Here is a 26,989-nt window from a genome sequence, read left to right as displayed (position 1 = left end):
TTGAACAGCAGAAGAAGGTTGAACAGCAGAAGAAGGTTGAACAGTAGAAGAAGGCCTCACGGTTTTCCAGACGAAACGTTTGCTGCATTCAGTAAATTTCATCATTTAACAATTTTCATGCGCGAGACACACATTCCCTAATGGATCCCCCTATGACACAGTACAAATTTATCGTCCAGTATCTTTTAGCGGGATATTTACTTTTATCTACTTTGTGATAATGACACCTAGATATATCTTTACTTCCTCTAACTAAATCAGAATCCCATTCATAACATGAGTATTATATCTGAATTTATCTCGTGGATCAAATAACGCCATGTGCAACATGATAACTGGTTTTTAATTTAACTCCTACCAATGATGACGTTTTTCTGTGATACATACAGACTATTCTAAAGATAAATCACAGTGTAGGTCCCTGTTCTAGTTTTACTGTTTTATACTTATATACAGGGTTGCCCGTAAGTCCCTACCCATCCATATATCTTATGTATCCAGTGTATCTGTGTGCTGTCACCAGTATTCTTGCGCTCATGTACCCACGTACTTGTCACAATACGCTCTTCAAGCTTAAATTGGCTTACATCGGCCATATTTCTCTGAAAAAAATACATGCGTAATTGAATATAGCATAATAATATATAAATGGGTAGGGACTTACGGGCCATCCTGTATATAGCATACCTGTTTTCGTTCTTTAAAGTTTCGAATAAAAATGAAAACCAATTTAATACTTAGGCGTTTTAAAAATATTTTAAATTATTTTTAAATAGGGTTGCAGAAATTGGACATAAAATCTTTTGGAAATATCATTGTCATACAATAAGAAATAAAGTCCTAGAGGGATACAGTGATATGATTGGTTTATTCAGTCGAAGGAATCTCATACAGCTTTGTTCATTAACGACTCAACACTAAGCAATCTCTTATTTCGACTAAATTAACTTTCATAGAAATGTAAAGTTCGAAGTTACTTCTCAAGTCTTTGGTAACGTACATTGCAGTAAAAATTTAAATTCACTGTTGAAACATGTCACAAGTAACAAACTTGAAATTAATTTCAATTATCATACAATATGTGTAAACAGAAACAGCGATTATTATCTGTTGAATTTGAATGTGTTGTAAAGCTTACAAACAAAATTAAATTAAATTTTACTCTGCTAATTACTCGCTTTGTAAATAGGTCATTCATTTAATGTTTTCATTTTCTCGTCAGAGGGCCATTGTTTGTTTTCTTACTAGGCCAAGTAAGCAAACAGCTATTTGCAACTATTATATTTGAACAAGGTTCAGAATAGACCAAAACCAACTGAAATATCAGTTAAAGAAACAAAATCATACTGAAAAAAAACGATTTGGCGATTTTGACCCAAACTTTACTGTACGCATTTTTTAAAAGCATTTTCGGTTTCACGTGTGTTTTTAATGAAAATTTCTATGAAAATCGCAGTAGTGAGATGGTATAATGTTAATGGCAACCCAAAAACTAGTAACTGATCATGAAACATATAGAATACAACATATAAGGTGCTATTTTACATAAATATATAAAATAATTTAAATGATAACTCTGATACACAAAGTTTTCGTTATACGTAATTCTAGGATACAAAACATGCTTCTCTACGTAACTTTTTATCGTTTTCACTTTTCAGTGATTAAATGTTATAGTTTTAAATACTTGGAAGAAGGGTTTAATTCGAAGCTTGCCTGTGAGAGTAGAATCACTTCCAAATAATGCATTCAGAGGATTAGAGTTCAGGTTGACTTGGAGTCCTTTAGGGGTCACGTTTATCCCACTACTCTGAAAACCATAACCACCTCGATAGGCAGGTTTTCTTACATTGAAGTAATCAATGGGAAGAAATTTGGCCGATTTGATTATCCCAGTGTATTGTGGGTAGCCGACATTTTGCTGAGTTAAAAGACTGTTAGGGAAAATTTGTCGTCTGAGTGCATTGGGAAAACGGTTTATATTCAATTGCGAGCGTAAGTTATTATTGAACGGATTAAACCTATTAATTTGAGGTATATACCTACTAATATGAGAATTAAACCCATTTAACTGTGGATAATACATATTGAATCCCGAATTAAGCCTATTAATCGGTTGTGGATATATATTAGACTGTGATGTAAATCCTGTTGCAAAAGGGAAATTCGCGTTAATATCTGAATTGAAATTATTAAATTGAGGTTTAAGCCTATTAAGTTGTGCATTAAATCCATTTATCTGTGGATAGTTTAAGCTACTCCTCGAGTTATATCCATTAATCTGCGGCTTATATCTATTATTTGAAATTCCATTATTAAGTCGAATATTTTGATTTGAGTTTCTATTTTCGCTCATTTTATTAGGATTTAAACTGGAGCCCGTGAGTAGCTGATAAAAGTCCTCAAACTCTGCAAGTGCGGTGTTCGAATTTTGTCCTCGATTCTCAATAGAGTAACCTTGATCGTGTAGCATGTAACCCATACGATTCTCAGCTACTGCACAAGGGCCGGAAAACTCATCTTGTTTCCCTTCACATTTCTGAACAGAGGAAATCCTGAAAGTTAGAAAAAGTAAGGAACTGAGTGACTCTTCAGTGTAATAGCATCAAGATTATTATAAAATATGACCATATTAAAATCATAAGCCAAAAGATCTGTTTACCAGAAATAATATACTAAAAATATACCATAACAATGCTTATCTGAATGGTGTTACCTCCAACATACCATAATGCTACTTATCTAAATGGTGTTACCTACAATAGACCATAATGATACCTATTTGGAAGATGTTACCTACAATATACCATAATGATACATATCTGGATGGTGATACCTAACTGGATGGTGTTACCTACAATATACCATAATGTTACTTATCTGGATGGTGTTACCTACAATAGACCATAATGTTACTTATCTGGATGGTTTTACCTACAATAGACCATAATGTTACTTATCTGGATGGTGTTACCAACAATAGACCATAATGATACTTATCTAGACGGTGTTACTTACAATATACCATATTGATACCTGTATGGTTGGTGTTACCTACAATATACCATATTGATACCTATCTAGATAAGGTTACCTACAATATACCATATTGATACCTGTATGGTTGGTGTTACCTACAATATACCATATTGATACCTATCTGGATGGTGTTACCTACAATATACCATAATGATACCTATCTGGACGGTGTTACCTACAACATACCACAACGATACCTATCTCGATGGTGTTACCTACAATATACCATAATGATACCTATCTCGATGGTGTTACCTACAATATACCATGATGATACCTATCTGGATGGTGTTACCTACAATAGACCATAATGATACCTATCTGGATGGTGTTACCTACAATATACCATAATTCTACCTATCTGGATGGTGCTACCTACAATATACCATGATGATACCTATGTAGATGGTGTTACCTACAATACACCATAATGATACCTATGTGGATGATGTTACCTACAATATACCATAATGTTACTTATCTGGATGGTGTTACCTACAATATACCATAATGTTACTTATCTGGATGGTGTTACCTACAATATACCATAATGTTACTTCTCTGGATGGTGTTACCTACAATATACCATAATGTTACTTATCTGGATGGTGTTACCTACAATATACAATAATGTTACTTCTCTGGATGGTGTTACCTACAATAAAAAATAATACTAATTATCTGGATGGTGTTACCTACAATATACCATAATGATACCTATCTGGATGGTGTTACATACAATATACCATAATGATACCTATATGGATGGTGTTACCTACAATATACCATAATGATACCTATCTGGATGGTGTTACCTACAATATACCATGATGCTACTTATCCAGATGGTGTTACCTACAATATACCATAATGATACCTATCTGGATGGTGTTACCTACAATATACCATATTGATACCTATCTGGATGGTGTTACCTACAATATACCATAATGATACCTATCTAGATGGTGTTACCTACAATATATCATAATGATACCTATCTGGATGGTGTTACCTACAATATACCATAATAATACCTATCTCGATGGTGTTACCTACAATATACAATGATGATACTTATCTGGATGGCGTTACCTTCAATATACCATAATGATACCTATGTAGATGGTGTTACCTACAATATACCATAATGATACCTATCTGGATGGTGTTACCTACAATATACCATAATGTTACTTATCTGGATGGTGTTACGTACAATATACCATAACATTACTTATCTGGATGGTGTTACCTACAATATACCATAATGTTACTTATCTGGATGGTGTTACCTACAATATACCATAATGTTACTTATCTGGATGGTGTTACCTACAATATACCATAATGTTACTTCTCTGGATGGTGTTACCTACAATAGGGGATAATGCTAATTATCTGGATGGTGTTACCTACAATATACCATAATGATACCTATCTGGATGGTGTTACATACAATATACCATGATGATACCTATATGGATGGTGTTACCTAAAATATACCATAATGTTACTTATCTGGATGGTGTTACCTACAATATACCATAATCTTACTTACCTGGATGGTGTTACATAAAATATACCATAATGTTACCTACCTGGATGGTGTTACCTGCAATATACCATAATGATACCGATCTGGATGGTGTTACCTACAATATACCATAATGATACCTATCTGGATGGTGTTACCTACAATATACCATGGTGCTACTTATCCAGATGGTGTAACCTACAATATACCATAATGATACCTATCTGGATGGTGTTACCAACAATATACCATAATCATACCTATCTGGATGGTGTTACCTACAATAGACCATAATGATACCTATCTGGATGGTGTTACCTACAATATACCATAATTCTACCCTTCTGGATGGTGTTACCTACAATATACCATGATGATACCTATCTAAATGGTGTTACCTACAATATACCATAATGATACCTATCTGGATTGTGTTACCTTCAATATACCATAATGATACTTATGTAGATGGTGTTACCTACAATATACCATAATGATACATATCTGGATGGTGTTACCTACAATATACCATAATGTTACTTATCTGGATGGTGTTACCTACAATATACCATAATGTTACTTATCTGGATGGTGTTACCTACAATATACCATAATGTTACTTATCTGGATGGTGTTACTTAAAATATACCATAATGTTACTTATCTGGATGGTGTTACCTACAATATACCATAATGTTACTTATCTGAATGGTGTTACCTACAATAGGGGATAATGCTACTTATCTGGATGGTGTTACCTACAATATACCATAATGATACCTATCTGGATGGTGTTACCTACAATAGACCATAATGATACCTATCTGGATGGTGTTACCTACAATATACCATAATGATACCTATCTGGATGGTGTTACCTACAATATACCATGATGCTACTTATCCAGATGGTGTTACCTACAATATACCATAATGATACCTATCTGGATGGTGTTACCTTCAATATACCATGATGCTACTTATCTGGATGGTCAGTGATGTCGAGAAACCCACTTGTTGAGAAATTTATATGCAAAAACGGCTCGTTTGGGTTGAGAAAATATTTTACATAGAAGAGCGAACTTATCTGGATGGTGTTACCTACAATATATCATAATAATACTTATCTGGATGCTCTTACCTACAATATAACATATTGATACCTATCTGGATGGTGTTACCTACAATAGACCATAATGCTATTTATCTGGATGGTGTTACCTACAATATACCATAATGATACCTATCTGGATGGTGTTACCTACAATATACTATAATGATACCTATCTGGATGGTGTTACCTACAATATACCATAATGATACCTATCTGGATGGTGTTACCTACAATATACCATGATGCTACTTCTATGGATGGTGTTACCTACAATAGGGGATAATGCTAATTATATGGATGGTGTTACCTACAATATACCATAATGATACCTATCTGGATGGTGTTACATACAATATACCATAATGATACCTATCTGGATGGTGTTACCTACAATATACCATGATGCTACTTATCCAGATGGTGTTACCTACAATATACCATAATGATACCTATCTGGATGGTGTTACCTACAATATACCATAATGATACCTATCTGGATGGTGTTACCTCCAATATACCATATTGATACCTATCTGGATGGTGTTACCTACAATATACCATATTGATACCTATCTGGATGGTGTTACCTACAATATACCATAATGATACCTATCTGGATGGTGTTACCTACAATATACCATAATGATACCTATCTCGATGGTGTTACCTACAATATACCATGATGATACTTATCTGGATGGCGATACCTTCAATATACCATAAAGATACCTATGTAGATGGTGTTACCTACAATATACCATAATGATACCTATCTGGATGGTGTTACCTACAATATACCATAATGTTACTTATCTGGATGGTGTTACGTACAATATACCATAATGTTACTTATCTGGATGGTGTTACCTACAATATACCATAATGTTACTTATCTGGATGGTTTTACCTACAATATACCATAATGTTACTTATCTGGATGGTGTTACCTACAATATACCATGATGATACTTATCTGGATGGCGATACCTTCAATATACCATAATGATACCTATGTAGATGGTGTTACCTACAATATACCATAATGATACCTATCTGGATGGTGTAACCTACAATATACCATAATGTTACTTATCTGGATGGTGTTACGTACAATATACCATAATGTTACTTATCTGGATGGTGTTACCTACAATATACCATAATGTTACTTATCTGGATGGTGTTACCTACAATATACCATAATGTTACTTATCTGAATGGTGTTACCTACAATATACCATAATGTTACTTCTCTGGATGGTGTTACCTACAATATGGGATAATGCTAATTATCTGGATGGTGTTACCTACAATAGGGGATAATGCTAATTATCTGGATGGTGTTACCTACAATATACCATAATCATACCTATCTGGATGGTGTTACATACAATATACCATGATGATACCTATATGGATGGTGTTACCTAAAATATACCATAATGTTACTTATCTGGATGGTGTTACCTACAATGTACCATAATGTTACTTATCTGGATGGTATTACCTACAATATAACATAATGTTACTTACCTGGATGGTGTTACCTACAATATACCATAATGATACCTATCTGGATGGTGTTACCTACAATATACCATAATAATACCTATCTGGATGGTGTTACCTACAATATACCATAATGATACCTATCTGGATGGTGTTACCTACAATATACCAAGGTGCTACTTATCCAGATGGTGTAACCTACAATATACCATAATGATACCTATCTGGATGGTGTTACCAACAATATACCATAATCATACCTATCTGGATGGTGTTACCTACAATAGACCATAATGATACCTATCTGGATGGTGTTACCTACAATATACCATAATTCTACCCTTCTGGATGGTGTTACCTACAATATACCATGATGATACCTATCTAAATGGTGTTACCTACAATAGACCATAATGCTATTTATCTGGATGGTGTTACCTACAATAGACCATAATGATACCTATCTGGATGGTGTTACCTACAATATACCATAATTCTACCCTTCTGGATGGTGTTACCTACAATATACCATGATGATACCTATCTGGATGGTGTTACCTACAATAGACCATAATGATACCTATCTGGATGGTGTTACCTACAATATACCATAATGATACCTATCTGGATGGTGTTACCTACAATATACCATGATGCTACTTATCCAGATGGTGTTACCTACAATATACCATAATGATACCTATCTGGATGGTGTTACCTTCAATATACCATGATGCTACTTATCTGGATGGTCAGTGATGTCGAGAAACCCACTTGTTGAGAAATTTATATGCAAAAAACGGCTCGTTTGGGCTGAAAATATTTTACATAGAAGAGCGAACTTATCTGGATGGTGTTACCTACAATATATCATAATAATACTTATCTGTATGCTCTTACCTACAATATAACATATTGATACCTATCTGGATGGTGTTACCTACAATAGACCATAATGCTATTTATCTGGATGGTGTTACCTACAATATACCATAATGATACCTATCTGGATGATGTTACCTACAATATACTATAATGATACCTATCTGGATGGTGTTACCTACAATATACCATAATGATACCTATCTGGATGGTGTTACCTACAATATACCATGATGCTACTTCTATGGATGGTGTTACCTACAATAGGGGATAATGCTAATTATATGGATGGTGTTACCTACAATATACCATAATGATACCTATCTGGATGGTGTTACATACAATATACCATAATGATACCTATCTGGATGGTGTTACCTACAATATACCATGATGCTACTTATCCAGATGGTGTTACCTACAATATACCATAATGATACCTATCTGGATGGTGTTACCTACAATATACCATAATGATACCTATCTGGATGGTGTTACCTACAATATACCATATTGATACCTATCTGGATGGTGTTACCTACAATATACCATAATGATACCTATCTGGATGGTGTTACCTACAATATACCATAATGATACCTATCTGGATGGTGTTACATACAATATACCATAATGATACCTATCTGGATGGTGTTACCTACAATATACCATGATGCTACTTATCCAGATGGTGTTACCTACAATATACCATAATGATACCTATCTGGATGGTGTTACCTACAATATACCATAATGATACCTATCTGGATGGTGTTACCTACAATATACCATATTGATACCTATCTGGATGGTGTTACCTACAATATACCATAATGATACCTATCTGGATGGTGTTACCTACAATATACCATAATGATACCTATCTCGATGGTGTTACCTACAATATACCATGATGATACTTATCTGGATGGCGATACCTTCAATATACCATAATGATACCTATGTAGATGGTGTTACCTACAATATACCATAATGATACCTATCTGGATGGTGTTACCTACAATATACCATAATGTTACTTATCTGGATGGTGTTACGTACAATATACCATAATGTTATTTATCTGGATGGTGTTACCTACAATATACCATAATGTTACTTATCTGGATGGTGTTACCTACAATATACCATAATGTTACTTATCTGGATGGTGTTACCTACAATATACCATAATGTTACTTCTCTGGATGGTGTTACCTACAATAGGGGATAATGCTAATTATCTGGATGGTGTTACCTACAATAGGGGATAATGCTAATTATCTGGATGGTGTTACCTACAATATACCATAATGATACCTATCTGGATGGTGTTACCTACAATATACCATAATGATACCTATCTGGATGGTGTTACCTACAATATACCATAATGATACCTATCTGGATGGTGTTACCTACAATATACCATGGTGCTACTTATCCAGATGGTGTAACCTACAATATACCATAATGATACCTATCTGGATGGTGTTACCAACAATATACCATAATCATACCTATCTGGATGGTGTTACCTACAATAGACCATAATGATACCTATCTGGATGGTGTTACCTACAATATACCATAATTCTACCCTTCTGGATGGTGTTACCTACAATATACCATGATGATACCTATCTAAATGGTGTTACCTACAATATACCATAATGATAACTATCTGGATGGTGTTACCTTCAATATACCATAATGATACTTATGAAGATGGTGTTACCTACAATATACCATAATGATACCTATCTGGATGGTGTTACCTACAATATACCATAATGTTACTTATCTGGATGGTGTTACCTACAATATACCATAATGTTACTTATCTGGATGGTGTTAACTACAATATACAATAATGTTACTTATCTGGATGGTGTTACTTACAATATACCATAATATTACTTATCTGGATGGTGTGACCTACAATATACCATAATGTTACTTATCTGAATGGTGTTACCTACAATAGGGGATAATGCTACTTATCTCGATGGTGTTACCTACAATATACCATAATCATACCTATCTGGATAATGTTACCTACAATAGACCATAATGATACCTATCTGGATGGTGTTACATACAATATACCATAATAATACCTATCTGGATGGGGTTACGTACAATATACCATAATGATACCTATCTGGATGGTGTTACCTACAATATACCATATTGATACCTATCTGGATGGTGTTACCTACAATATACCATAATTTTACCTATCTGGATGGTGTTACCTACAATATACCATGATGATACCTATCTGGATGGTGTTACCTACAATATAACATCATGCTACTTATCTGGATGGTCAGTGATGTCGAGAAACCCACTTGTTGAGAAATTTATATGCAAAAACGGCTCGTTTGGGTTGAGAAAATATTTTACATAGAAGAGCGAACTTATCTGGATGGTGTTACCTAGAATATATCATAATGATACTTATCTGGATGCTGTTACCTACAATATACCATATTGATACCCATCTGGATGGTGTTACCTACAATAGACCATAATGCTATTTATATGGATGGTGTTACCTACAATATACCATAATGATACCTATCTGGATGGTGTTACCTACAATATACTATAATGATACCTATCTGGATGGTGTTACATACAATATACCATAATGATACCTATCTGGATGGTGTTACCTACAATATACCATGATGCTACTTATCCAGATAATGTTACCTACAATATACCATAATGATACCTATCTGGATGGTGTTACCTACAATATACCATGATGCTACTTCTCTGGATGGTGTTACCTACAAGGGGGATAATGCTAATTATCTGGATGGTGTTACCTACAATATACCATAATAATAACCTATCTGGATGGTGTTACATACAATATACCATAATGATATCTATATGGATGGTGTTACCTACAATATCCCATAATGATACCTATCTGGATGGTGTTACCTACAATATACCATGATGCTACTTATCCAGATGGTGTTACCTACAATATACCATAATGATTCCTATCTGGATGGTGTTACCTACAATATACCATATTGATACCTATCTGGATGGTGTTACCTACAATATACCATAATGATACCTATCTGGATGGTGCTACCTACAATATACCATAATGATACCTATCTGGATGGTATTACCTACAATATACCATAATGATACCTATCTCGATGGTGTTACCTACAATATACCATGATGATACTTATCTGGATGGCGTTACCTTCAATATACCATAAAGATACCTATGTAGATGGTGTTACCTACAATAGACCATAATGATACCTATCTGGATGGTGTTACCTACAATATACCATAATTCTTCCTATCTGGATGGTGTTACCTACAATATACCATGATGATACCTATCTGGATGGTGTTACCTACAATATACCATCATGCTACTTATCTGGATGGTCAGTGATGTCGAGAAACCCACTTGTTGAGAAATTTATATGCAAAAACGGCTCGTTTGGGTTGAGAAAATATTTTACATAGAAGAGCGAACTTATCTGGATGGTGTTACCTACAATATACCATAATGATACTTATCTGGATGGTGTTACCTACAATATACCATAATGATACCTATCTGGATGGTATTACCAGCAATATACCATAATGATACCTATCTGGATGGTGTTACCTACAATATACCATAATGATACCTATCTGGATGGTGTTACCTGCAATATACCATAATTCTACCTATCTGGATGGTGTTACCTACAATGTACCATAATGCTACTTATATGGATGGTGTTACCTATAATATACCATCATGCTACTTATCCGGATGGTGTTACCTACAATATACCAAAATGCTACCTATCTGGATGGTGTTACCTACAATATACCATCATGCTACTTATCTGGATGGTGTTACCTACAATAGGGGATAATGCTACTTATCTGGATGGTGTTACCTACAATATACCATAATGATACCTATCTGGATGGTGTTACATACAATATACCATGATGATACCTATGTGGATGGTGTTACCTACAATATACCATAATGATACCTATCTGTATGGTGTTACCTACAATATACCATAATGATACCTATCTGGATAGTGTTACCTACAATATACCATAATGATACCTATCTGGATGGTGTTACCAACAATACACCATGATGCTACTTATCCAGATAATGTTACCTACAATACACCATGATGCTACTTATCCAGATTGTGTTACCTACAATATACCATAATGATTCCTATCTGGATGGTTTTACCTACAATATACCATATTGATACCTATCTGGATGGTGTTACCTACAATAGACCATAATGATACCTCTCTGGATGGTGTTACCTACAATATACCATAATTCTACCTATCTGGATGGTGTTACCTACAATATACCATGATGATACCTATCTGGATGGTGTTACCTACAATATACCATCATGCTACTTATCTGGATGGTCAGTGATGTCGAGAATCCCACTTGTTGAGAAATTTATATGCAAAAACGGCTCGTTTGGGTTGAGAAAATATTTTACATAGAAGAGCGAACTTATCTGTATGGTGTTACCTACAATATACCATAATGATACCTATCTGGATAGTGTTACCTACAATATACCATAATGATACCTATCTGGATGGTGTTACCAACAATACACCATGATGCTACTTATCCAGATAATGTTACCTACAATACACCATGATTCTACTTATCCAGATTGTGTTACCTACAATATACCATAATGATTCCTATCTGGATGGTTTTACCTACAATATACCATAATGTTACTTATCTGGATGGTGTTACCTACAATATACCATGATGATACTTATCTGGATGGCGATACCTTCAATATACCATAATGATACCTATGTAGATGGTGTTACCTACAATATACCATAATGATACCTATCTGGATGGTGTAACCTACAATATACCATAATGTTACTTATCTGGATGGTGTTACGTACAATATACCATAATGTTACTTATCTGGATGGTGTTACCTACAATATACCATAATGTTACTTATCTGGATGGTGTTACCTACAATATACCATAATGTTACTTATCTGAATGGTGTTACCTACAATATACCATAATGTTACTTCTCTGGATGGTGTTACCTACAATATGGGATAATGCTAATTATCTGGATGGTGTTACCTACAATAGGGGATAATGCTAATTATCTGGATGGTGTTACCTACAATATACCATAATCATACCTATCTGGATGGTGTTACATACAATATACCATGATGATACCTATATGGATGGTGTTACCTAAAATATACCATAATGTTACTTATCTGGATGGTGTTACCTACAATGTACCATAATGTTACTTATCTGGATGGTGTTACCTACAATATAACATAATGTTACTTACCTGGATGGTGTTACCTACAATATACCATAATGATACCTATCTGGATGGTGTTACCTACAATATACCATAATAATACCTATCTGGATGGTGTTACCTACAATATACCATAATGATACCTATCTGGATGGTGTTACCTACAATATACCAAGGTGCTACTTATCCAGATGGTGTAACCTACAATATACCATAATGATACCTATCTGGATGGTGTTACCAACAATATACCATAATCATACCTATCTGGATGGTGTTACCTACAATAGACCATAATGATACCTATCTGGATGGTGTTACCTACAATATACCATAATTCTACCCTTCTGGATGGTGTTACCTACAATATACCATGATGATACCTATCTAAATGGTGTTACCTACAATAGACCATAATGCTATTTATCTGGATGGTGTTACCTACAATAGACCATAATGATACCTATCTGGATGGTGTTACCTACAATATACCATAATTCTACCCTTCTGGATGGTGTTACCTACAATATACCATGATGATACCTATCTGGATGGTGTTACCTACAATAGACCATAATGATACCTATCTGGATGGTGTTACCTACAATATACCATAATGATACCTATCTGGATGGTGTTACCTACAATATACCATGATGCTACTTATCCAGATGGTGTTACCTACAATATACCATAATGATACCTATCTGGATGGTGTTACCTTCAATATACCATGATGCTACTTATCTGGATGGTCAGTGATGTCGAGAAACCCACTTGTTGAGAAATTTATATGCAAAAACGGCTCGTTTGGGCTGAGAAAATATTTTACATAGAAGAGCGAACTTATCTGGATGGTGTTACCTACAATATATCATAATAATACTTATCTGTATGCTCTTACCTACAATATAACATATTGATACCTATCTGGATGGTGTTACCTACAATAGACCATAATGCTATTTATCTGGATGGTGTTACCTACAATATACCATAATGATACCTATCTGGATGATGTTACCTACAATATACCATAATGATACCTATCTGGATGGTGTTACCTACAATATACCATAATGATACCTATCTGGATGGTGTTACCTACAATATACCATGATGCTACTTCTATGGATGGTGTTACCTACAATAGGGGATAATGCTAATTATATGGATGGTGTTACCTACAATATACCATAATGATACCTATCTGGATGGTGTTACATACAATATACCATAATGATACCTATCTGGATGGTGTTACCTACAATATACCATGATGCTACTTATCCAGATGGTGTTACCTACAATATACCATAATGATACCTATCTGGATGGTGTTACCTACAATATACCATAATGATACCTATCTGGATGGTGTTACCTACAATATACCATATTGATACCTATCTGGATGGTGTTACCTACAATATACCATAATGATACCTATCTGGATGGTGTTACCTACAATATACCATAATGATACCTATCTGGATGGTGTTACATACAATATACCATAATGATACCTATCTGGATGGTGTTACCTACAATATACCATGATGCTACTTATCCAGATGGTGTTACCTACAATATACCATAATGATACCTATCTGGATGGTGTTACCTACAATATACCATAATGATACCTATCTGGATGGTGTTACCTACAATATACCATATTGATACCTATCTGGATGGTGTTACCTACAATATACCATAATGATACCTATCTGGATGGTGTTACCTACAATATACCATAATGATACCTATCTCGATGGTGTTACCTACAATATACCATGATGATACTTATCTGGATGGCGATACCTTCAATATACCATAATGATACCTATGTAGATGGTGTTACCTACAATATACCATAATGATACCTATCTGGATGGTGTTACCTACAATATACCATAATGTTACTTATCTGGATGGTGTTACGTACAATATACCATAATGTTATTTATCTGGATGGTGTTACCTACAATATACCATAATGTTACTTATCTGGATGGTGTTACCTACAATATACCATAATGTTACTTATCTGGATGGTGTTACCTACAATATACCATAATGTTACTTCTCTGGATGGTGTTACCTACAATAGGGGATAATGCTAATTATCTGGATGGTGTTACCTACAATAGGGATAATGCTAATTATCTGGATGGTGTTACCTACAATATACCATAATGATACCTATCTGGATGGTGTTACCTACAATATACCATAATGATACCTATCTGGATGGTGTTACCTACAATATACCATAATGATACCTATCTGGATGGTGTTACCTACAATATACCATGGTGCTACTTATCCAGATGGTGTAACCTACAATATACCATAATGATACCTATCTGGATGGTGTTACCAACAATATACCATAATCATACCTATCTGGATGGTGTTACCTACAATAGACCATAATGATACCTATCTGGATGGTGTTACCTACAATATACCATAATTCTACCCTTCTGGATGGTGTTACCTACAATATACCATGATGATACCTATCTAAATGGTGTTACCTACAATATACCATAATGATAACTATCTGGATGGTGTTACCTTCAATATACCATAATGATACTTATGAAGATGGTGTTACCTACAATATACCATAATGATACCTATCTGGATGGTGTTACCTACAATATACCATAATGTTACTTATCTGGATGGTGTTACCTACAATATACCATAATGTTACTTATCTGGATGGTGTTAACTACAATATACAATAATGTTACTTATCTGGATGGTGTTACTTACAATATACCATAATATTACTTATCTGGATGGTGTGACCTACAATATACCATAATGTTACTTATCTGAATGGTGTTACCTACAATAGGGGATAATGCTACTTATCTCGATGGTGTTACCTACAATATACCATAATCATACCTATCTGGATAATGTTACCTACAATAGACCATAATGATACCTATCTGGATGGTGTTACATACAATATACCATAATAATACCTATCTGGATGGGGTTACGTACAATATACCATAATGATACCTATCTGGATGGTGTTACCTACAATATACCATATTGATACCTATCTGGATGGTGTTACCTACAATATACCATAATTTTACCTATCTGGATGGTGTTACCTACAATATACCATGATGATACCTATCTGGATGGTGTTACCTACAATATAACATCATGCTACTTATCTGGATGGTCAGTGATGTCGAGAAACCCACTTGTTGAGAAATTTATATGCAAAAACGGCTCGTTTGGGTTGAGAAAATATTTTACATAGAAGAGCGAACTTATCTGGATGGTGTTACCTAGAATATATCATAATGATACTTATCTGGATGCTGTTACCTACAATATACCATATTGATACCCATCTGGATGGTGTTACCTACAATAGACCATAATGCTATTTATATGGATGGTGTTACCTACAATATACCATAATGATACCTATCTGGATGGTGTTACCTACAATATACTATAATGATACCTATCTGGATGGTGTTACATACAATATACCATAATGATACCTATCTGGATGGTGTTACCTACAATATACCATGATGCTACTTATCCAGATAATGTTACCTACAATATACCATAATGATACCTATCTGGATGGTGTTACCTACAATATACCATGATGCTACTTCTCTGGATGGTGTTACCTACAAGGGGATAATGCTAATTATCTGGATGGTGTTACCTACAATATACCATAATAATAACCTATCTGGATGGTGTTACATACAATATACCATAATGATATCTATATGGATGGTGTTACCTACAATATCCCATAATGATACCTATCTGGATGGTGTTACCTACAATATACCATGATGCTACTTATCCAGATGGTGTTACCTACAATATACCATAATGATTCCTATCTGGATGGTGTTACCTACAATATACCATATTGATACCTATCTGGATCGTGTTACCTACAATATACCATAATGATACCTATCTGGATGGTGCTACCTACAATATACCATAATGATACCTATCTGGATGGTATTACCTACAATATACCATAATGATACCTATCTCGATGGTGTTACCTACAATATACCATGATGATACTTATCTGGATGGCGTTACCTTCAATATACCATAAAGATACCTATGTAGATGGTGTTACCTACAAGAGACCATAATGATACCTATCTGGATGGTGTTACCTACAATATACCATAATTCTTCCTATCTGGATGGTGTTACCTACAATATACCATGATGATACCTATCTGGATGGTGTTACCTACAATATACCATCATGCTACTTATCTGGATGGTCAGTGATGTCGAGAAACCCACTTGTTGAGAAATTTATATGCAAAAACGGCTCGTTTGGGTTGAGAAAATATTTTACATAGAAGAGCGAACTTATCTGGATGGTGTTACCTACAATATACCATAATGATACTTATCTGGATGGTGTTACCTACAATATACCATAATGATACCTATCTGGATGGTATTACCAGCAATATACCATAATGATACCTATCTGGATGGTGTTACCTACAATATACCATAATGATACCTATCTGGATGGTGTTACCTGCAATATACCATAATTCTACCTATCTGGATGGTGTTACCTACAATGTACCATAATGCTACTTATATGGATGGTGTTACCTATAATATACCATCATGCTACTTATCGGATGGTGTTACCTACAATATACCAAAATGCTACCTATCTGGATGGTGTTACCTACAATATACCATCATGCTACTTATCTGGATGGTGTTACCTACAATGGGGATAATGCTACTTATCTGGATGGTGTTACCTACAATATACCATAATGATACCTATCTGGATGGTGTTACATACAATATACCATGATGATACCTATGTGGATGGTGTTACCTACAATATACCATAATGATACCTATCTGTATGGTGTTACCTACAATATACCATAATGATACCTATCTGGATAGTGTTACCTACAATATACCATAATGATACCTATCTGGATGGTGTTACCAACAATACACCATGATGCTACTTATCCAGATAATGTTACCTACAATACACCATGATGCTACTTATCCAGATTGTGTTACCTACAATATACCATAATGATTCCTATCTGGATGGTTTTACCTACAATATACCATATTGATACCTATCTGGATGGTGTTACCTACAATAGACCATAATGATACCTCTCTGGATGGTGTTACCTACAATATACCATAATTCTACCTATCTGGATGGTGTTACCTACAATATACCATGATGATACCTATCTGGATGGTGTTACCTACAATATACCATCATGCTACTTATCTGGATGGTCAGTGATGTCGAGAATCCCACTTGTTGAGAAATTTATATGCAAAAACGGCTCGTTTGGGTTGAGAAAATATTTTACATAGAAGAGCGAACTTATCTGGATGGTGTTACCTACAATATACCATAATGATACTTATCTAAATGGTGTTACCTACAATATACCATAATGATACTTATCTGGATGGTGTTACCTACAATATACCATAAAAATACCTATCTGGATGGTGTTACCTACAATATACCATAATGATACCTATCTGGATGGTGTTACCTACAATATACCATAATGATACCTATCTCGATGGTGTTACCTGCAATATACCATAATGATACCTATCTGGGTGGTGTTAGCTACAATATACCATAATGATACCTATCTGGATGGTGTTACCTACAATATACCATAATGATACCTATCTGGATGGTGTTACCTACAATATACCATAATGATACCTATCTGGATGGTGTTACCTACAATATACCATGATGATACTTATCTGGATGGCGTTACCTTCAATATACCATAATGATACCTATGTAGATGGTGTTACCTACAATATACCATAATGATACCCATCTGGATGGTGTTACCTACAATATACCATAATGTTACTTATCTGAATGGTGTTACCTACAATATACAATAATGTTACTTATCTGGATGATGTTACCTACAATATACCATAATTTTACTTATCTGGATGGTGTTATCTACAATATGCCATAATGTTACTTCTCTGAATGGTGTTACCTACAATAGGGGATAAGGCTACTTATCTGGATGGTGTTACCTAATATATACCATAATGATACCTATCTGGATGGTGTTACATACAATATACCATGATGATACCTATCTGGATGGTGTTACCAACAATACACCATGATGCTACTTATACAGATGGTGTTACCAACAATACACCATGATGCTACTTATCCAGATGGTGTTACCTACAATATACCATAATGATACCTATCAGGATGGTGTTACCTACAATATACCATATTGATACCTATCTGGATGGTGTTACCTACAATAGACCATAATGATACCTATCTGGATGGTGTTACCTACAATAGACCATAATGATACCTATCTGGATGGTGTTACCTACAATATACCATAATTCTACCTATCTGGATGGTGTTACCTACAAAATACCATGATGATACCTATCTGGATGGTGTTACCTACAATATACCATGATGATACCTATCTGGATGGTGTTACCTACAATATACCATCATGCTACTTATCTGGATGGTCAGTGATGTCGAGAAACCCACTTGTTGAGAAATTTATATGCAAAAACGGCTCGTTTGGGTTAAGAAAATATTTTACATAGAAGAGCGAACTTATCTGGATGGTGTTACCTACAATATACCATAATGATACTTATCTGGATGGTGTTAACTACAATATACCATAATGATACCTATCTGGATGGTGTTACCTACAATATACCATAATGATACCTATCTGGATGGTGTTACCTACAATATACCATAATGATACCTATCTGGATGGTGTTACCTGCAATATACCATAATTCTACCTATCTGGATGGTGTTACCTACAATGTACCATAATGCTACTTATCTGGATGGTGTTACCTATAATATACCATCATGCTACTTATCCGGATGGTGTTACCTACAATATACCATAATGCTACCTATCTGGATGGTGTTACCTACAATATACCATCATGCTACTTATCTGGATGGTGTTACCTACAATAGGGGATAATGCTACTTATCTGGATGGTGTTACCTACAATATACCATAATGATACCTATCTGGATGGTGTTACATACAATATACCATGATGATACCTATGTGGATGGTGTTACCTACAATATACCATAATGATACCTATCTGTATGGTGTTACCTACAATATACCATAATGATACCTATCTGGATAGTGTTACCTACAATACACCATGATGCTACTTATCCAGATGGTTTTACCTACAATACACCATGATGCTACTTATCCAGATGGTGTTACCTACAATATACCATAATCATTCCTATCTGGATGGTGTTACCTACAATATACCATATTGATACCTATCTGGATGGTGTTACCTACAATAGACCATAATGATACCTCTCTGGATGGTGTTACCTACAATAAACCATAATTCTACCTATCTGGATGGTGTTACCTACAATATACCATGATGATACCTATCTGGATGGTGTTACCTACAATATACCATCATGCTACTTATCTGGATGGTCAGTGATGTCGAGAATCCCACTTGTTGAGAAATTTATATGCAAAAATGGCTCGTTTGGGTTGAGAAAATATTTTACATAGAAGAGCGAACTTATCTGGATGGTGTTACCTACAATATACCATAATGATACTTATCTGGATGGTGTTACCTACAATATACCATCATGCTACTTATCCGGATGGTGTTACCTACAATATACCATAATGCTACCTATCTGGATGGTGTTACCTACAATATACCATCATGCTACTTATCTGGATGGTGTTACCTACAATATACCATAATGTTACTTATCTGGATGGTGTTACCTACAATATACCATAATGTTACTTTTCTGGATGGTGTTACCTACAATATACCATAATGTTACTTATCTGGATGGTGTTACCTACAATATACCATAATGTTCCTTATCTGCATGGTGTTACCTACAATAGAAGATAATGCTACTTATCTGGATGGTGTTACCTACAATATACCATAATGATACCTATCTGGATGGTGTTACCTACAATATACCATAATGCTACTTATCTGGATGGTGGTACCTACAATATACCATAATGATACCTATATGGATGGTGTTAGCTACAATATACCATAATGATACCTATCTGGATGGTGTTACCTACAATATACCATAATGATACCTATCTGGATGGTGTTACCTACAATATACCATAATGATACCTATCTGGATGGTGTTACCTACAATATACCATGATGATACTTATCTGGATGGCGTTACCTTCAATATACCATAATGATACCTATGTAGATGGTGTTACCTACAATATACCATAATGATACCCATCTGGATGGTGTTACCTACAATATACCATAATGTTACTTATCTGAATGGTGTTACCTACAATATACCATAATGTTACTTATCTGGATGATGTTACCTACAATATACCATAATTTTACTTATCTGGATGGTGTTATCTACAATATGCCATAATGTTACTTCTCTGAATGGTGTTACCTACAATAGGGGATAATGCTACTTATCTGGATGGTGTTACCTAAAATATACCATAATGATACCTATCTGGATGGTGTTACATACAATATACCATGATGATACCTATGTAAACGGTGTTACCTACAATATACCATAATCATACCTATCGGATGGTGTTACCTACAATATACCATAATGATACCTATCTGGATGGTGTTACGTACAATATACCATAATGATACTTATTTGGATGGTGTTACCTACAATATGCCATAATCATACTTATCTGGATGGTGTTACCTACAATATACCATAATGATACCTATCTGGATGGTGTTACCTACAATATAACATAATGTTACTTATCTGGATGGTGTTACCTACAATATACCATAATGATACCTATCTCGATGGTGTTACCTACAATATACCATAATGATACCTATCTGGATGGTGTTACCAACAATACACCATGATGCTACTTATCCAGATGGTGTTACCTACAATACACCATGATGCTACTTATCGAGATGGTGTTACCTACAATATACCATAATGATACCTATCTGGATGCTGTTACCTACAATATACCATATTGATACCTATCTGGATGGTGTTACCTACAATATACCATAATGATACCTATCTGGATAGTGTTACCTACAATATACCATAATGATACTTATCTGGATGGTGTTACCTACAATATACCATAATGATACCTATCTGGATGGTGTTACCTACAATATAACATAATGTTACTTATCTGGATGGTGTTACCTATAATATACCATAATGATACCTATCTCGATGGTGTTACCTACAATATACCATAATGATACCTATCTGGATGGTGTTACCAACAATACACCATGATGCTACTTATACAGATGGTGTTACCTACAATACACCATGATGCTACTTATCCAGATGGTGTTACCTACAATATACCATAATGATACCTATCTGGATGGTGTTACCTACAATATACCATATTGATACCTATCTGGATGGTGTTACCTACAATATACCATAATGATACCTATCTGGATGGTGTTACCTACAATATACCATAATGATACCTATCTGGATGGTGTTACCTACAATATACCATAATGATACCTATCTGGATGGTGTTACCTACAATATACCATAATTCTACCTATCTGGATGGTGTTACCTACAATATACCATGATGATACCTATCTGGATGGTGTTACCTACAATATACCATCATGCTACTTATCTGGATGGTCAGTGATGTCGAGAAACCCACTAGTTGAGAAATTTATATGCAAAAACGGCTCGTTTGGGTTGAGAAAATATTTTACATAGAAGAGCGAACTTATCTGGATGGTGTTACCTACAATATACCATAATGATACTTATCTGGATGGTGTTACCTACAATATACCATAATGATATCTATCTGGATGGTGTTACCTACAATATACCATAATGATACCTATCTGGATGGTGTTACCTGCAATATAACATAATGTTACTTATCTGGATGGTGTTACCTACAATATACCATAATGTTACTTATCTGGATGGTGTTACCTACAATATAACATAATGTTACTTATCTGGATGGTGTTACCTACAATATACCATAATGATACCTATCTGGACGGTGTTACCTACAATATCCCATAATGATACCTATCTGGATGGTGTTACCTACAATATACCATCATGCTACTTATCTGGATGGTCAGTGATGTCGAGAAACACACTTGTTGACAAATTTATATGCAAAAACGGCTCGTTTGGGTTGAGAAAATATTTTACATAGAAGAGCAAACTTATCTGTATGGTGTTACCTACAATATACCATAATGTTACTTATCTGGATGGTGTTACCTACAATATACCATAATGTTATTTATCTGGATGGTGTTACCTACAATATACCATAATGTTCCTTATCTGCATGGTGTTACCTACAATAGGGGATAATGTTACTTATCTGGATGGTGTTACCTATAATATACCATAATGATACCTATCTCGATGGTGTTACCTACAATATACCATAATGATACCTATCTGGATGGTGTTACCTATAATACACCATGATGCTACTTATCGAGATGGTGTTACCTACAATATACCATAATGATACCTATCTGGATGGTGTTACTTACAATATACCATATTGATACCTATCTGGATGGTGTTACCTACAATAGACCATAATGATACCTATCTGGAAGGTGTTACCTACAATAGACCATAATGATACCTATCTGGATGGTGTTACCTACAATATACCATAATTCTACCTATCTGGATGGTGTTACCTACAATATACCATGATGATACCTATCTGGATGGTGTTACCTACAATATACCATCATGCTACTTATCTGGATGGTCAGTGATGTCGAGAAACCCACTTGTTGAGAAATTTATATGCAAAAACGACTCGTTTGGGTTAAGAAAATATTTTACATAGAAGAGCGAACTTATCTGGATGGTGTTACTTACAATATACCATAATGATACATATCTGGATGGTGTTACCTACAATATAACATAATGTTACTTATCTGGATGGTGTTACCTACAATATACCATAATGATACCTATCTGGATGGTGTTACCTACAATATACCATAATGATACCTATCTGGATGGTGTTACCTACAATATACCATAATGATACCTATCTGGATGGTGTTACCTGCAATATACCATAATTCTACCTATCTCGATGGTGTTACCTACAATGTACCATAATGCTACTTATCTGGATGGTGTTACCTATAATATACCATCATGCTACTTATCCGGATGGTGTTACCTACAATATACCATAATGCTACCTATCTGGATGGTGTTACCTACAATATACCATCATGCTACTTATCTGGATGGTGTTACCTACAATAGGGGATAATGCTACTTATCTGGATGGTGTTACCTACAATATACCATAATGATACCTATCTGGATGGTGTTACATACAATATACCATGATGATACCTATGTGGATGGTGTTACCTACAATATACCATAATGATACCTATCTGTATGGTGTTACCTACAATATACCATAATGATACCTATCTGGATAGTGTTACCTACAATATACCATAATGATACCTATCTGGATGGTGTTACCAACAATACACCATGATGCTACTTATCCAGATGGTGTTACCTACAATACACCATGATGCTACTTATCCAGATGGTGTTACCTATAATATACCATAATGATTCCTATCTGGATGGTGTTACCTACAATATACCATGTTGATACCTATCTGGATGGTGTTACCTACAATAGACCATAATGATACCTCTCTGGATGGTGTTACCTACAATATACCATAATTCTACCTATCTGGATGGTGTTACCTACAATATACCATGATGATACCTATCTGGATGGTGTTACCTACAATATACTATCATGCTACTTATCTGGATGGTCAGTGATGTCGAGAATCCCACTTGTTGAGAAATTTATATGCAAAAACGGCTCGTTTGTGTTGAGAAAATATTTTACATAGAAGAGCGAACATATCTGGATGGTGTTACCTACAATATACCATAATGATACTTATCTGGATGGTGTTACCTACAATATACCATAATGATACTTATCTGGATGGTGTTACCTACAATATACCATAATGATACCTATCTGGATGGTGTTATGTACAATATACCATAATGATACCTATCTGGATGGTGTTACCTACAATATACCATAATGATACCTATCTCAATGGTGTTACCTGCAATATACCATAATTCTACCTATCTGGATGGTGTTACCTACAATGTACCATAATGCTACTTATCTGGATGGTGTTACCTACAATATACCATCATGCTACTTATCCGGATGGTGTTACCTACAATATACCATAATGCTACCTATCTGGATGGTGTTACCTACAATATACCATCATGCTACTTATCTGGATGGTGTTAACTACAATATTCCATAATGATACTTATCTGGATGGTGTTACCTACAATATACCATAATGATACCTATGTGGATGGTGTTACCTACAATATACAATAATGATACCTATCTGGATGGTGTTACCTACAATATACCATAATGTTACTTATCTGGATGGTGTTACCTACAATATACCATAATGTTACTTATCTGGATGGTGTTACCTACAATATACCATAATGTTACTTATCTGGATGGTATTACCTACAATATACCATAATCTTACTTATCTGGATGGTGTTACCTACAATATACCATAATGTTCCTTATCTGGATGGTGTTACCTACAATAGAGGATAATGCTACTTATCTGGATGGTGTTACCTACAATATACCATAATGATACCTATCTGAATGGTGTTACATACAATATACCATAATGCTACTTATCTGGATGGTGGTACCTACAATATACCATAATGATACCTATCTGGATGGTGTTAGCTACAATATACCATAATGATACCTATCTGGATGGTGTTACCTACAATATACCATAATGATACCTATCTGGATGGTGTTACCTACAATATACCATAATGATACCTATCTGTATGGTGTTACCTACAATATACCATGATGATACTTATCTGGATGGCGTTACCTTCAATATACCATAATGATACCTATGTGGATGGTGTTACCTACAATATACCATAATGATACCCATCTGGATGGTGTTACCTACAATATACCATAATGTTACTTATCTGGATGGTGTTACCTACAATATACCATAATGTTACTTATCTGGATGATGTTACCTACAATATACCATAATTTTACTTATCTGGATGGTGTTATCTACAATATGCCATAATGTTACTTCTCTGAATGGTGTTACATACAATATACCATGATGATACCTATGTAAACGGTGTTACCTACAATATCCCATAATGATACCTATCGGATGGTGTTACCTACAATATACCATAATGATACCTATCTGGATGGTGTTACCTACAATATACCATAATGATACTTATTTGGATGGTGT

At 34.7% G+C, this 26,989-nt stretch overlaps 1 protein-coding gene across 1 annotated transcript in view; it reads right to left on the bottom strand.

Moving 5' to 3' along the window:
* Positions 1-844: 844 nt before the first annotated feature.
* Positions 845-26,989, bottom strand: part of LOC143251584 (uncharacterized) — a 52,253-nt gene continuing 26,108 nt past the window's right edge. Inside the window, exon 9 of the mRNA XM_076502855.1 lies at positions 845-2,555. Coding sequence (XP_076358970.1) covers positions 1,658-2,555 — 898 coding nt within the window. The 3' untranslated portion in view covers positions 845-1,657. The remainder of the gene's footprint in view (positions 2,556-26,989) is intronic.

Source organism: Tachypleus tridentatus, chromosome 6 (genome assembly GCF_004210375.1).
Source record: "Tachypleus tridentatus isolate NWPU-2018 chromosome 6, ASM421037v1, whole genome shotgun sequence".
NCBI classification, from domain to species: Eukaryota; Metazoa; Arthropoda; class Merostomata; order Xiphosura; family Limulidae; genus Tachypleus; species Tachypleus tridentatus.
This window is presented reverse-complemented; position numbering and strand designations above follow the sequence as displayed.